The 15,147-nt window shown below is 42.9% G+C and overlaps 1 protein-coding gene across 2 annotated transcripts in view; it reads left to right on the forward strand.

Annotated features, from left to right (window-relative positions):
- Positions 1–15,147, forward strand: part of PFDN1 (prefoldin subunit 1) — a 32,810-nt gene that overhangs the window by 7,458 nt on the left and 10,205 nt on the right. For both annotated transcript variants that reach the window (XM_049829689.1, XM_049829691.1), the window contains exon 3: positions 8,065–8,149. In XM_049829689.1, coding sequence (XP_049685646.1) covers positions 8,065–8,149 — 85 coding nt within the window. The remainder of the gene's footprint in view (positions 1–8,064; positions 8,150–15,147) is intronic.

Here is a 15,147-nt window from a genome sequence, read left to right on the forward strand (position 1 = left end):
CCAGAAATATCTCTGTATTAGTGTTATGCTTGAATTCTTTTGACTCGGTTGTCTTTACATCCACTTCTGTGATGTTTGCTGTATTGCTTTCTTTGATGCTTTGTTGTAGCGGGATTTGCGATGTGCAGAAGCCAAGGCTGTGCTGTTTAACAACCACAAGCCGATAGTTGGGTCTTCCTCCTCACTTGGCATTTCAAAGGTTTCTTCCTGGGCAAGGCGCAAAGCTTTTTTTTTTCTTTTTTTTTTTCTTGCAACCATGGATGGATTTGCTTTTCAAAAGAGATGTACCCTGGTTTTTCTAGTTTTCCTGTGTACATTCTTGGTGAAGGGCTGCTCCTGAGAAGGGTAAATATAAGTTTGCCTGTCAGAGTATAGCAGTATCTCCGTGTTACTTCATTTACTACTGCAAAGTTCACCTTTCTGATCACACAAGATTTACCAATAGAAAAAAACCTTTTTTTAAACAGAAATTTCTTTAGGATTAGTTGACCAGGATGTTCACAGAAGCATTTGCTTGTTTGTGTTTTCCTAGATGTGTGTTTATTTGATGTTGTGGGGTTTGTTTTGGGGTTTGTTTGGTTGTGTTTTTTTTTTTTTTTCTTTTAATTTAATGTTCTTCCTTAGGAATTTGTGGGGAATTCTTAAAAATATAGGAGACTTTAGAAATGGATTTTGACTTCCCATTACTGGAAAAATTGTTTCTGTTTTCTGCTGCTTGCAACTTTCAAATATGTTACAACGTAGACTGCGAAATATCTATTTGAAGTGCACCTGCTAGTAGGCTGTCACGTGGGTTTCCTTTGCTTAAACAAGCTACAGGTTATTGTTGCTATGTAGTAAAAAATTACATTAAAGCAAAATTAGAAGGTAAAACCACTGAACCAGGGATATAGTGAGAAAAAACTACTTATGGAGATTTCACCTCCATGAACTGCAGTCATGTTTGCAGTGTTTTCCCCACATGGTTTGAATCTCAAATGTTACGAATTCCTGTATGATAGAGGAGCCATTTGCTTTCTATTTTGTTTTGTTTTGTTTTTAAAATCCACTTATGTCAATTGAGCCTTCAAAAAGAATTGATCATGTTCTTTAAAAGCAGAACACAGTACTGTTTTATTATTTTGGGTTGTGCTATTTTTAATACACACTGAAAGGTATATTCCTGCTTTCTTGTTTTAAAGAACCAAGCATGAACAATGGTATAAATCTACCATCTAGTTAAGTGTCTGGCAATGCAGAAACTGCTGTTTGCAAGCTGTGTTACTATCTTGGCTTGAGGTAATGTAATATGCTGTAGCTATTGACAGATCCAAAAAAAAAAAAAAGTGAAAATTCTATGTAAACATGGCCTGAAGTGCAGAACAAACACCACTGGCCCTCAGCAGGGCGGGATGGACATGTTGGGCTAGTCCGTGGAGAGGTTACAGGAAGCAAACAGTGTGGCACTTTTTGTTCTTGTCCTTTAGCTCCTTAAAGTAAATAGGTTTATGGCTTACAAATGTTCATCTGAGTAAAAGTTACCCTTGTTGTGGCCTACATAAGACTCAGTTTGGACTGCTTCCAGTGCCGCTAATCCTGGTCTCTATGCGTTCTCCAGTGCTGTCGGGCTGAGTTTGCACAGGTTCTGCTGCCCATGAGAGATGCTGCCAGTGTGCTTCAACCCATGTCTCCTTCCCAAACAGCTCCTGGTGCATATCCGCCTCTCTGAGTGCAGTAGTAAAATGACATGTGAACTATAAACTGCTGCTCCTGGAATGTATTCATATATAATCCTCCCAATATAAGCTGCAGGATTTGTTTTGCTTTAAGGTATGTGCTGCTTTGGCAGGGGGAGGGGGAATAGTTAGGCTTAGCTATATTGAGAGTGACCCAATGAGACGACTGACCACTAAAATAAAAGCAAACATAGGAAAAGCTTTAACTCATCTGTTCCAACTCCATCTGTTTCTGAACAAGCTCTAGTTAAGGCATATGATCTGTTGAATGGGAAATTCAAAATCAGACTGAAAAATGTGAAACCCTTAGACATGAAGGGTGGCAACACAAACTATAATTAGTCATGATTTTCCTTTTTTTTAATATTGCTTCCTTGTCTTGTTTGGAACTGGGTAATTCATCTAAGATGACTAAAATTGGAATTTGCTATAAGCAGTGCCTGTTATGAACTGCATAGGGAATCATTTACAGAAACATAAGCAGACCCTAGGAGAGTGGAAGGGGACTACTGGGTGCTTGCAATTGTGCACAGCCAGCTCCTGTTCAATCAAGCTAGATTGCTTGGGATCAGCTCATGGGAAGCCTCTCTTCCATTGGCTTTGAATAGTACTTAAAATGCAGTAATCCCCTACTGAGTCTGCTCAAAGCTTGAATAGCAGTGCAAGTTCAGAATTAAAAAGTGTCTTTAAATAGATAAGGGCATGACTGGGCTTAGCCTAACTTTTCTCATGGAGTAGTCTAATGAAAATGTTTGGTTTCAAGGAGCAGGATATTCCATGTAAATGACTGTGCTGTGTTACAGCACAGCATGTTAGTTTTCTTAGAAATAGAATAAACATGTTAAAATAATGTTACGGCTTTGTACAAAGTTTTTAGTTTTCTTTTCAGTATCTTAAGTTTTTGTAGAGAGTTTCCCAAATGTAATGGGAAACGTAAAGCTGAAATTATAATAACACTTTGTGTGAGCTGGGACCCAGGCTGAATGGACTTTTAGATCTGCCATTCATCATTGCTCTGGCAAAATAGCACTGGAGCATTGCTACCTGTAAAATTGTCTCTCTCTGAAATTAGGCAGAGGGATGTATGTCAGTATTGGGCGCGGAAAAGCTAAGGCTTCCCTAGTACACTGCGCAGGTTCTTGGAGTGATCTACGTGGACCCAAGTGGGAACATTTGCTTTGCAGACTGGCAGGATGGAGCCCTGTGGACTGCTGTGTGGCTCCTTCCTGCCTGGTTTTAATACTTTAATACAAACAGCCTCTTGCACTGGCAAGCTGTGCAGGAGAAACACCTGAATCATGTTCCCTAACCAGAAAGGGAAGAGGAGAGTGTGCTCGTGTCTGGGACAGATGCCTGCCACTGAAAGCTTCTGTAAGGGTTGCAGTTGCAAGTAATTGAACATAGGGGTTCTTAATGGAAAACATTAACTATAAGCATCGCTGGTACTCCACCTTTAATAACTTCAGTGACTTGTATGTCATAATGAAGAGTGGCGTGTTCTGAACAAATATCTCCATAACCTCATTCGTTAAGAGATGAATCTTTCATTATCTAATAGGTCTTAAAGTCAAATAAACAGTACATTTTGGTGCAGACAGACTGAGTTATGGAATTACTTACACTGTACGAACATCACTTTGTGGGTGTGTACATGTGACACAAAGGAGCAGACAGATGATGAAGTTGACAGCACTGCTGACCAGCCTGACTAGAGCCTGAAGACCACTTTGACCAGGGCATAGGGAGTGCTGTATAAATACTGAACAAATGGGCACCATATCTAGATATTTATAATTGGAAAGGGGTAAGAGGTCCCTTCAGAAGGAGACAACTAATGAGTCTCAGAGAGAGTGTATAAACCACTTTCTCTGCCTTAGGGAAACAAAAATCCCAATGTGGAGCTAGCAGAGGGAGGAAAATAGAAACAAGTGGGAATATTTAGTGAGGTTTCTCTTTCAGTTCCCTTGTGCTCTATTTTTGTTCCTCATATTACACTTGAGAACCAGCAGTCACCGGGACACCAGAGCATGTAGGTACAGCCGATTTGCAAACACTTCCCTCTGTTATAGAGCTACTCTTGTTGGCAGCCCACGTTTGAACATTGCTGTCCTCGAGGACTGTGCTCCTCTGTAGCTTTCTTTTGTAAATTTCTTTGGTTTTTAACCTTTGTCTACGGACATTGGAAAAATTGCTAAGTATCCAAAATCCTGCTCTGTTTTTACTAGCCATTCCCTTTGAAAGGGGTAGCCAACTGAGATATGGTGAACTTGCTTGTTCTGAGCCAGATACTTCTGGTGTTATTTAACAACAGTGAAAAAGTTCCTGTGTGAAGAGGTGATTGTTACTAAGCTTTGTAATTGCCACTGTGGTGCTGAATATTTTTTTGAATCATTGTTTCATGTTTGATAGTGTAGGTGGTGTGTTTGACAGATCTATTAGTGTGTGCTGTGAAGCTTCACTGAGAAGAGGTGGACATGAGTGAACTCACTTATCTAGAAGAGGATTTGGTTTGCTGCTTGTCTTCTGTGGACTATCAATACTTAAAAGCGATCCCAGTTCAATGTGCAAACTCCCGGAGCTTGGAGCCTCCCATGGACTCCGGCAGAGCGGTCTGCGGATGTAGCTCTTTGGTGCTGATCTACGCCAAGGGGTTGGTGTTAGTCATGTCATCTGCCAAGCTCAGTGTCATGGAGCAGAAGGTTATTCCTCAGCTCTGTGATGCGGTGACTGTAAGGTGGGGCCAGTTCTCAGCTGGTGGTGTACCTCCAGGCAGTGAATGAAAGTTCATGTATTTGAAAGGCTTGTTCACAAACTCACTCCGGGAAGAACTAAGTCCTCAGAACCTCCTGTCATTCTTTCATGAGCTTAAAAATTCATAAATAAAATAATCACGTTTAACTAAAAGTAGGCAGCAGAATGATACTGCCCTTTGTCTCTAGCTAGGTGAGAAAAAAAAATAATCATCAAGTTGGTGTTTTACTTCGGGTAATTGGAAGAATGAAATCCAGATTAAGTTTAAACTCCAGTTTATTACAAGTGCCCTCCAGCACCTCTTACCTAGTGAGCAGAACAACCTTCTGCTTTTTCCAAGTGCTGCCGTAAACCACATTATTTCCTTAGGTAAAAGCTTTGGCCAAGATCTCCATAATGCGTGTATCCCAAGCTAGAAGCTAAAACACTGATGAGTTTTTTGAGTCCTCCTTTTGCTGGAAAGTGAAGCCACAGGTTTAAATAGTTAACTGTGGATGTGGATTTATAGTTTCAACTTTGGAAGAACTGGCCTTTGACAGCTTACATGGCAGCACCCGCATGCTTTAGGCTGAGGGCTTGATGGTCTTGCAGCACGAGTTAAAATGGGCAGCTTGAAGCCAGTACTGGTGAAGACCTGAAGGATGTTGCTGGCCAAGTCACGGACATTTGATCTGCTTCTGAGCCAGCGTGTGAATGGACACAGGTTCCAGCCCACTATTTTATGGCAAATAAAATCGGTGTGGTTGTATTTGTGCCCAGCTGCCTGCATAAGTCTTGTCAGTGCTAACTTTGGCCATCCAATTTTAATTTGCTGTCGCATGTCTGCCAGAGCATTGCCAGAGGGTGGGAGGGAGGTTATTTTCCCCAATGACTGCTGTTGACATTTGCAGAATAGAAGTGAAGTCAGCCGCTTGTTTTTTCAAGGGTTTTAGTGCCCGTAGTGTTTCTCAGCCAAGCAGGATTGCTCAGCGCCTGTAGCCCAGCAGGGACCTTCCCAGCTGCAGCATGGGGAAAATTGATCAAGCTGCATTGCTGTTTAACTTTGTTTCTTAGACCAGGGGCATCAGTGAAACCAAAATGGCCCATCTTGCTATACAGTTTGGGGAAGCAAATGAAGAGGTATTCTGTTCTTCTTTGCTGCCCCCACAAAAAAAGGAAATAGTTAAGGAAACGTTCATATACACACACAAGCTCAGAGAAGCTGTGATGTGGGAAAGGACTGATGGCTTTGTTTACTGAGGGCATCTTGCAGCTTTGATTTTTCACTAATGGCAGCTACTGCAGAAGCGAGGCAAAATTTTAGTCTTCACCCCAAAATCTACAGGGGGTGTGTGTGAAGGCTAATGTTTGTTTCTTCTGGTGTTGCAGGCTCAAGGTAAGAGTGTCAGAATGACTTGGTTGCTGGTGGTCCTGGAAAGTAGCTCCTCTCTCGGTGGATCCAGGCTCTGCAGCTAATAGCAATGTAAATAACTTCTCTTTCCTAGAAGGGTGGTCGTGGACTTGATTTTCACAAGGCAGCAAAACCTGCATGTTATTTCATAGGCTGGTGTCTGCTGGACCTGGAAACGTTACCACTGGGTGAAAGTGGATTGTGGGGGCACCTAATGGAAAGGGGGGGCATTGAGGGGACAAAGAGAGTATGAGTGAACCGTGTTGTAAAGAACAGGAGCAGATACAGAACAAAGATGATGCCAGTAATAAGAGTGAGCTGAGACTGGGAAGAAACGAGGAGAAATTTGAGAAAATTGCAAAGTAAAAGATAGAGTGGAAGTTACTGTAAGAAAGAGGAGATGAAGCGGAACAAGGGAGAAGTGGGAGAAGGAGGAGGAAGTGATTGCTGAGTGCAGTTAATAGCAGCACTGAAGAGAGTTTTAATTTGAAGCCTGTTATAATTAACCGCAGTTCTGCTCCCATGCATTTCAGGAATGCATGTGGCAGGTAGTTTTCCTTTTGGCTGTTGTGTTGCTGATGCAAAGTATGCTGGTTTCAAGCCAAGTGGCAGATCCGCATTTGTGTTTACCAGGCCCTGAGCAAACACGTTAATAATGTCATTTGTCATGGGACATGGCACTACAAACTGATTTCAGATTTTTCTGTAGCAGACGGGGAATGCTCTCTTATACTGCCCTGTCTAAAGCTGCTCATTTTAACTGTTCAAGCATGAGTGCTTGTCACCTGACAGGAAGACATTGACCCTAGTTGGTGCTGGAGGGAGACCTTGACCTCATTGGTATGACCCGTAGAGGCTCCTTCTAAATCCCCTGGGGGACTTTCTAAGTAGGGAAGGGGAAAATCTGTGGCCTGTACATTCTTTATGTCTGGAAGGGTGAAAAACAACCATGAAGGGTTCCTAAAATCCATTTGAACTTAGTTGTCCTTTACCTCTTTGTGGGATGCCAGTGCCATGTACTGGAGAGCTGCTTTGGATGCTGGTGCTGCATCAGAAGCTCCTCTGAGCAAGTCAGGCAGCTTTTTGCATGCTGGTGAGCAGGATTGCTGTGACTGAGATGTTATAGATGCACCTTTCAAATCTCTTTGGCAATTAAAAACTAGAACAATTTCAGTTAAAAATGACCACTTCCCATGCCACAGAAAAACCCTCTGAATGGAGAAAACATGGGAGTTCAGAGGTCAGTGAGGGGGTGTGTTAAAGCCAAGCTCTGAGCAGTGGGAGATGTGAAAGTTCAAATAAAGGCAGGTATACCATAGCTCTGTGTTTCTGGTGGAAGCACCTGGCTCTATATCATCAAATCACGGAAGGGTTTGGGTTGGAAGGGACCTTCACAGACCACCCAGTCTAACCCCCCACCATGGGCAGGGACATCTTCCACTAGACCAGGTTGCTCAAAGCCCCGTCCAACCTGACCTCGAACACTTCCAATGATGGGGCATCCACGACTCCTCTGGGCAACCTGTCCCAGTGTCTCACCACCCTCATCGTAAGACATTTCTTCTTTATGTTCAATCTAACCCTGCCCTCTTGCAGTTTAAAACCATTGCCCCTTGTCCTGTCATGACAGGCCCTGGTAAAACGTCTCTCTCCATCATTCTTATAACCCCCTTTTATATATTGAAAGGCTGCAGTAAGGTCTCCCTGGAGCATTCTTTTCCCCAGCTGAACAACCCCAACTCTCTCAGCCTTTCTCTGTAGAAAACTTTGTTTTTATTGTGCAGGTTTGTTTAGCTTGTGAGCACTAAAATGATAATGAATGACTTTTATCCATTGAAAGAGGCTTCCTTGACTATATGCCATCAACTGATCTAGATCCCTTTGAACGGAACATGATGATAGACTCCCCTTGCTAGCTGTGTGTAAGAACTGTTTTCAAATCATTCAAGGACACTGAATGATAGAGGGAGATCTGTGTGCATCCATTTTCTTCCTCTCAAATCATGCCTGAGATTTGTGAGCAAGCCTTTGAAACCAGCCCCATGGTTTGTGTGAGCTATCATAGCAATTTCTTCTGCCTCTGTCCAGAACGCATGGGTTGAGGATGAATACTTTGCAGAGCTCAATGTAGTTTAACTCGGTGTGCAGCTAGGTGTACAACAGATGTAAAAAATACCCAACAGTTGTCTGTCTCTTTTTCTCTTGTAGGTTTATTCTTCAGTCTAAAGGAGTGATTCATAATCAGCTCTTAGAAAAACAGAGAATAGCTGAAGAGAAAATTAAGGAATTAGAGGTAAGTTTTTTTGGCAGGTAATGATGATTAAAGTAGAACATTGAAGGTCAACAACATGCTGTTTGCTACATCCCGTGTTCTTGTCTGGTACTTTTCACTCTGAAGGATTGTAACTAGGTGAAGGATAGTGCCTGTTACAAGTAACCTACAAGCAATTCATGTCTCTTGGTTTCTTTGCTAGATCTACAACCCCAGCAGGGATTGATTGTTTGCTCTGTGTCCTGATAAGAAAACTGGGATTCAAATGACATTGGTAGGAGCAAGGTTTAAAACCAGCAAAAGGAAGTTTGTGTGGTTATTTGCAGCAGATAGGTGATGTGAAATTTTGCTAGTGCTGTGGATATTAAGAGTTTACACTGGCTCAGGACAATTGCACAAATTCACGGAAGAGAAATCCATTGAGAATGACCGAATATGTAGAAATGGCATCCTGCTCAGGAAGTCCCTGAGCTAAAAATGTCCTGAGGCTGGGAAAGTATGAGGAGGAAGTACTGTATTTGCCTGCCCTGTCCTTACACTCTGCCCTAGGCATCTACTTGTGGCTGCTGTTGAAGACCTGAGCTAGGGGGAGATGGGACTTTGTTTTGACGATGTGGTCAGAGCACTGCTGTGTTCTTATGTTTATCTGGTTGGAGTATTCAAGGCAGAGAAGAATATCTAGGAAATATGAAGTAGTGCCTGCGCAAGTTCCAGTGTTCAAACAAGTTATCTAGTGAATCTTGACTATCTTCTAGTGGCTACATGTACAGCTTGCAGTTCTTTGGAGATGTTCAAAATGTACTTTTCCAAGGCAGTTGGTGTATTTTTTTTTTTTCTTAATGCCCCTAAAATGTAATTAATACAAAACCCTGTTCCTTGGTTTTTGGGGAATGACAGAGAAAGCAGTTGAGTTGTGTCAAGCTGCTTATCTCATCTGTTAGTGTTTTGGAGAAAGTGAGTGTGGAGACCAGCTAAGAAGGGACAAGCAGGAATAGGAAGTCAGTGCTCAAACCTACTCAAATCTGTGCAGTTCTGTCTCTGTTGTCTTGTACTTACATTAAAGCAGAAGTAGAGGTTGTATTCTTTTTAATTCCTTCCTAAAACTCAGCTTGCCTGGGGAGCTGTAGGGCAAGCACATCACCATATGTTGTGTTGCCTGGAGTGTTTTCTGTGCCAGATACTGAGGGCTTTTGTGTTTCTGGCGATGAGAATGTTTTCTGCACAGGGAAAACAAGTACTCCGTAGATAGGCTATATGTTAAAGGTAGTGTTAATGCAGACAAGGCACAGTTAATTTTTTTATGGTTATGTGATAAAAGTGATTGTATCTTGACTACTCTGGGGCCATCTCAGGTGCTAATGGATTTGTCCAAAGACCCCTGTGACTAGGGTTGGAGAACTTCATAGCAGCACATCTGGATTTGGAAGTGATTGGAGTGTGGTTGACAGCCTCTGTTTACAAACTGCCCATTGGGTTCCTTACTGCCACGTCCATCAGGCTGCGGTCAGCTTTTTGGCTACTGTGCCCTTCAGCTGTGCATCTCAGTTTCTTCCTGTTCCTGGTGGGGAATGATCTTACCTCCTGAACTTTCCAATTGCTGAGTTCAGCAGAATGGATGGAATTCCCCCCAGATTTTAACCTTTACCATTCTTGCACAAAGCCTCAGAGCTGGCTGCTTTGCAAATGTGTTTTTCTGCTTCATAGCTCCCTGTTGCTTGAGTCTCTGGTTAGGGCCACTGAACTGAAGTTCCCAGCAATAGTGACTGTCTCAAAAGGTGGTGGGAGTGGAAGGTTGGTTGCCACATGGGTTGGTTTTTCTTTTTAACCATCGATAGTAGGGCTCAGATTGCCAAAACTTTTAACAGTTTGTTTAAGTGAACATTCAAGTCCATCTTTTAACTACTCTGCTTCCAGCTGGCTGGCAGTTTTGTGAAGAGGATTTTCTTTGGGCTTGGGATTCCCCATGGAAGAAGACAAGCTCTTAGACTGACAACTGCTGGAAACTGAGATTTCAGGGGAAATACCTGAGTCCAAGTCAGGGAGCACTTATCACAGGAGTAGGGGATTTTGCTGTCTTGAAAACAAGTTGTGACAGAAGCAGGAAAGAATGTGAAACTTTGTGACCTTGTGCTTCCACTGCATCATTGTAAATTAAATATCAAACTAAGATAGATTAAAACTTCCCTCCATCCATTACTAAAACTGGAAGGATTTTAAAACTTAGGTTTATATTTTACATTGTTAACTACCTTATTGCTTACTCACATTTCTTACTTTGCATAGTTGAATCAAGCTGCTCAGAGCAATCTTCCAGTATCCATATGGTGTGTCTGATCTGGTTACTCATGTAGCGTCAGCTTGAGACAACTATGCCTTGCTATTATGACGCTATGGCCAAGGTATTGTGAAACGTGTATTTTTGATACAAGCCTGAATTTGAGAAATGCTCTCACCACTAGCTTGGTGCTGTTTGCAGAGGAGCACAGCACAGAGGGCTGGGTTCACTGCTGAGCTCTCCTGTAAATCTCTGACCTCCTGAGTGCTGACTATTCATGAAAATGTGGGCTTTAACCTGCTTCAGAGATGTGAGCTGGCTTTCCTGATATTCACAGCTGTCAGAGTGGACTTTGAAAATAGTGACATGTTTTGCATCTGGTTTGAAAGCTTCTTTTCTCCCTCCTCTGATAGTCTCCAGTGCAATGCATGATTGCAGGTATTCACTTTCCCTCACTCCCCTCTCTTGGGTTCCTCCACTGTTGAAGCAGTGCATTGCCTTTTTCAAGGCAGCATCACAAAATTGATGTGATACTGCTAGTTTGGTCCTCCCTGCTGCTGATCGTGTGGCAAAGCAGCAGGCAGAACCAGACCTGTATTTGTACAGGGCTGTGAAAATAAGTCTTGGCTGGAATATGCATTGGAAGTACTTAGCTAGAGGAACTGTGTTCTGAAAACACCAAAGGAGTACGAATGTGTACAAGGGGGCAAATGCATAGCCTGTCAGTTACTCTGCAGAAAAAGCAAGGTAGCTTTACCCTTCTTGTTAAAGCTAAGGTATGAATGTGAATGTAAGTATGTACATACGTAGCATTCTCAACTTCATAACTTGTATATAATCCTTTGGAATCCAAATAGACTGCCCAGGCTTCCTGGCAAAATACACATGTCTGCTTAAAGGCTGTGCCAGTGAGGCTTACAAAAACCTGCTTGAATCTTGCAGAGATTGATGGCATAGGCTCACTCACATACTGGCATGGGAATTGTCCTGCTTAGCAGTAGTGATTGGATTTTTCCAGTACTGATACTATCAAATTCTTGTTGTGTTTCACAGTACGAGGGGTATGTGTTAAATCTATTTTGAAAACATTCTAAAGGGATGAGCACAGACTCTTTTTAGCTCAGCAATGTTTGTGCAGTATTAGGAGAAAAACCAAGTAATGTTTTTCTTCCCTTGTTTTTAAGGAAACATGATATGTGAGGGGTGGAACAATGCTTTGTTTCAGGAAATGTTATCCGTTTCCATTGTAAGGCTAGATGGATTCTGTTTTTAAATGTGGCATTTTAAAAAGAACAAACTCTATGATGTATAAAGACATGGAAAATTGATTCTTCGTTAGGGGTGGAGAAAGCGATTATCGCTGTGTGTTTTCTCTGATAATATCTGATAGTCCCCTTCTCTCCTGCTATATTCAGCATGTTTAGTTGTCAGGCGTTGTCAGACTAAATTGCTAAAAATAACAAATAAGGGGGAGGCTCTGCTGGGCAGCTCTGTCTACTGTGTGCCGCTGAATTTAGCTCCTTTGTGAAAAGGGCAAAAGCAACCTGCAGCTTTCTGGTTGAATTGGATTTCGGTTTTAAACTCTGACCACAACATTGTTGCATGCTTGTTTCCCAGCAGTTCTTTCACATGTGTATGGGAGACTGAACATTTACTGCTGTGGAGGTAAAAGGTTGGTTGGTTTCTTCTCTGCCTGGAGTAGAAAATACAATCGGGAAAGCTATACCCAAGTGCTTGATTTCTAATTCGGAAATTCTTCATGTGGTCCCTAAAATGCCATGTTCAATTGCCCTATCCCACACAGAAAACTTCTTTGCTCTCGTTCATGGTGGAGAAGCGAACGGTGTGCTCTCAAACACCACTGTGCTCCATGTTTAAAGGCTTAGATGGTGTTACAGGTCTCCTTCCTGGTAAAGTTAAAAAGTGTCTGCATTCCGATGCCTTATGGTGACCAGATGTCAGAGGTAACAACAGACTTCTTCCCTGGTGCTGCCTGGACACAAACTTGCTTGTGCTGCAGCTTCCATTTCTCTAATCTTCTTTCTCTAGGAGCTTTAAAATGGCTTTGCTGCAGCCCTGAGGCATAATGGTGGTGCCCCCCTTCTTGATGAGTCCACCAGGGCGTCTCTGATGGTTGCCACAACAGTGTTTTTGTACCCTGTGGGAACAAAGATTTAAACAGGCGTGGTGTGGCTGGGGAGAAGTGCCAGAGCCTGGGAGTTCATGTTCTCCAAGCAGGTATGGGTCAGATGGACCCGCTCAGCGTGGCTGCGTGCCTCTGAAGTGCTCCAGCAGCAGCTCTCTGGACGACCCTTCATTTTTTACACTGAAACTGTCAGCATGGAGGCTAATTCTGAGGGTGGCTTTAATGATGTGAAAACAAGTCTCTTGAGATTTGTGGTGCACTTCACAGACCACTAAGCGACCATCAGAAGGTAACAATTGTTAGGCTGTTCCCAAGTTAGACCAATTTCTGCCTGGGATTTACAGCGTAGAAGATCTCATCCCATGGTTGGCTTGGGATAGGCCAGTGCCCAGGAATGTGCGGTGGGCTTTTTAAATAAAACAGGGGAAAATAAGGAATGCTCCTGTTTGCTTCGGAGAGGGGAAGCCTCAAGAATAGCCCTCTGTGCTTTAGCCTGGAGCAGATTTTACTTTGCATGAGCGTGCTGTTCTCTCATTCCATCGCTGGCATACATGCACGTACCGAGGACATGATTTTAAACACATGTTGTCACAGAAGCTGCCCCTTGTTTCTAAGTGTGTGCATAGACAAGGTCAGTCCCTGGCTTGGTTTCAGCACTGTTGGCATTATGGCCTGGTCTGCTCTAAGGAAGGCTGGTGTGCTTCTGTCACTGTTGTTCGTACAGGAGCCAAGCCAGAACCATCCATGCAACCTGAAGGCTTGGCTGCAGTCATGATTTGCAAGCATGTACAAAACTCCTCTGGCACATATCGTTTGCAGGTTTGGGGCATTACTGGGGAGTAGATTGATTTTTCTTTTCTTAATTTACTTGTCCTGGAAGGTGGTGTGTTGTGGCATTGGTTTTTTTGTGGGTGATTTGTTTTTTGGTTTTGGGTTTTGTTTGGTTTTTTTAGCTATTTGTTTCCCCTTCTCCCCAACCCCACCCCAACTTTACTGTATCTGATGTTTGGGAATTCAGAGTCATGATAATCTCCTCCTCTTGCCCCTGAATTACACCTTGGAGTTTCATTAAGTCTCCCTGGCCATCTATGAGTCAGGAGTCCAGATGTTCTCTGCAGTCAGGAGAAAGACAATAAATGCTTCCAGAGGTGATCATCTCCCTCTGCTTGCTGTAGAGGGAGGCTGCACACCTGATGTGGGGAGAGGTGGAATACGGAAGTGAACTTAACATGTAGGATTAACGTTTGGGCTTGCATGGACCTTTTAGGAGGAAGCTGTGGGAGCTCCACAAATTATGGAGATCAGTCTGAAGGTAAGCTGCAGAGCCTCATCAGGCACCCTGTGAGAGCCAGGCCAGGTGATAGCCTTCATCTTGCATGGCTTTGGGTGTCTGAGGCAGGTGCAGGTTTCTGGGCACGGACATTTGGACTGGGTGATGTTCCTGGGAAATGCGTTTCATCTTGACTCTGTTGGCTTCTGTCATCCAGGCCTGAGTCTGTGCCTTCACTGAGGGCTTGCTCCTGCTTTTCAGGCTGCAAAGCTGGAAGCTTGGCTTGCTTTTTGAAGGACATGGGTGGTCCAGCTGTCTGCCTAAGCTTGCTGACACTCCTGTAGAGCACGGCCTGCATGGGCAGAGCTGTCAGCAATGTCTAGCCTCCACAGAGATGCTTGTTTTGAAGAAGAGAATAGCTGAAGCCTTCCCCCCGCCCCTGTAGGTCTCACTGTCTTAGAGGGAGGAGAATCTGTGTTCTCATTCCTGAATTTTTGAATGAAAAATACTCTGAGCAATGAGAAAAATAGGCTTTAAAATAATAAAACGGTGTGAAGGTTGAGAGTGTAAGGGACACAGAGCTAACACTATCAGGACAAAATCATTCTTTATGGAGAAGCCCTCTGACATTGGGCTGGGGCCATACAAATTCAAGGTAAATACTGGAGGAACTGGGGCATAGCTAATGTTGCTCTAATTCTTTCTGTCCCCTAAACTGACGCTGCTGATGGTAACATGAATAACAGGCCTTATTCCTTGCTTTCAAGGCTGTGATGAATCACTGACTTAACATTTCTTTATGTTTAAAGCCTCGCAGTCTGTCTTATTGTCATTTGTCAAAAGTGAGGATAGCGAAAGGATTGTATTCTTACAGTCTAACTTAACATGCAGTTTATGCTGTTTCTCTTTTATCCAAATCGCATCATCTCTCATCCCACATAAATGAAAGTTGATTGTGTGCAGCAAGCACCTTGCAGCTTTAAAAGGGAACAAATGCTCTTCAGTAATCGCATGAAAGGAGGTGTACTATTTTTAATACTGGTTCTGCTTCCTATGGTAGATTTGTTAGATAAAGATCAAATAAGAATAAGTTCTGCTTTGAAAATTGCGTAAGAAGCTTGTCCTGTGTTAAACAGTGCACAAGTCACTGGTTGCAAAACATGACGTTATAATCTTAGAGGCATAGAAAGAAGAAATCATCACATTTAAGAGGGGATTCCCAGCTCTCTGAAAGGATCTTCCACTGGTTTAGATCTGGGATTTTTGTGAAGAGTGCTTGTGCATGATGCTGATTTTGGTGGAATGACATTTATAACATCACGTGTTGT

Source organism: Accipiter gentilis, chromosome 26 (assembly GCF_929443795.1).
Source record: "Accipiter gentilis chromosome 26, bAccGen1.1, whole genome shotgun sequence".
NCBI lineage: Eukaryota > Metazoa > Chordata > Aves > Accipitriformes > Accipitridae > Astur > Astur gentilis.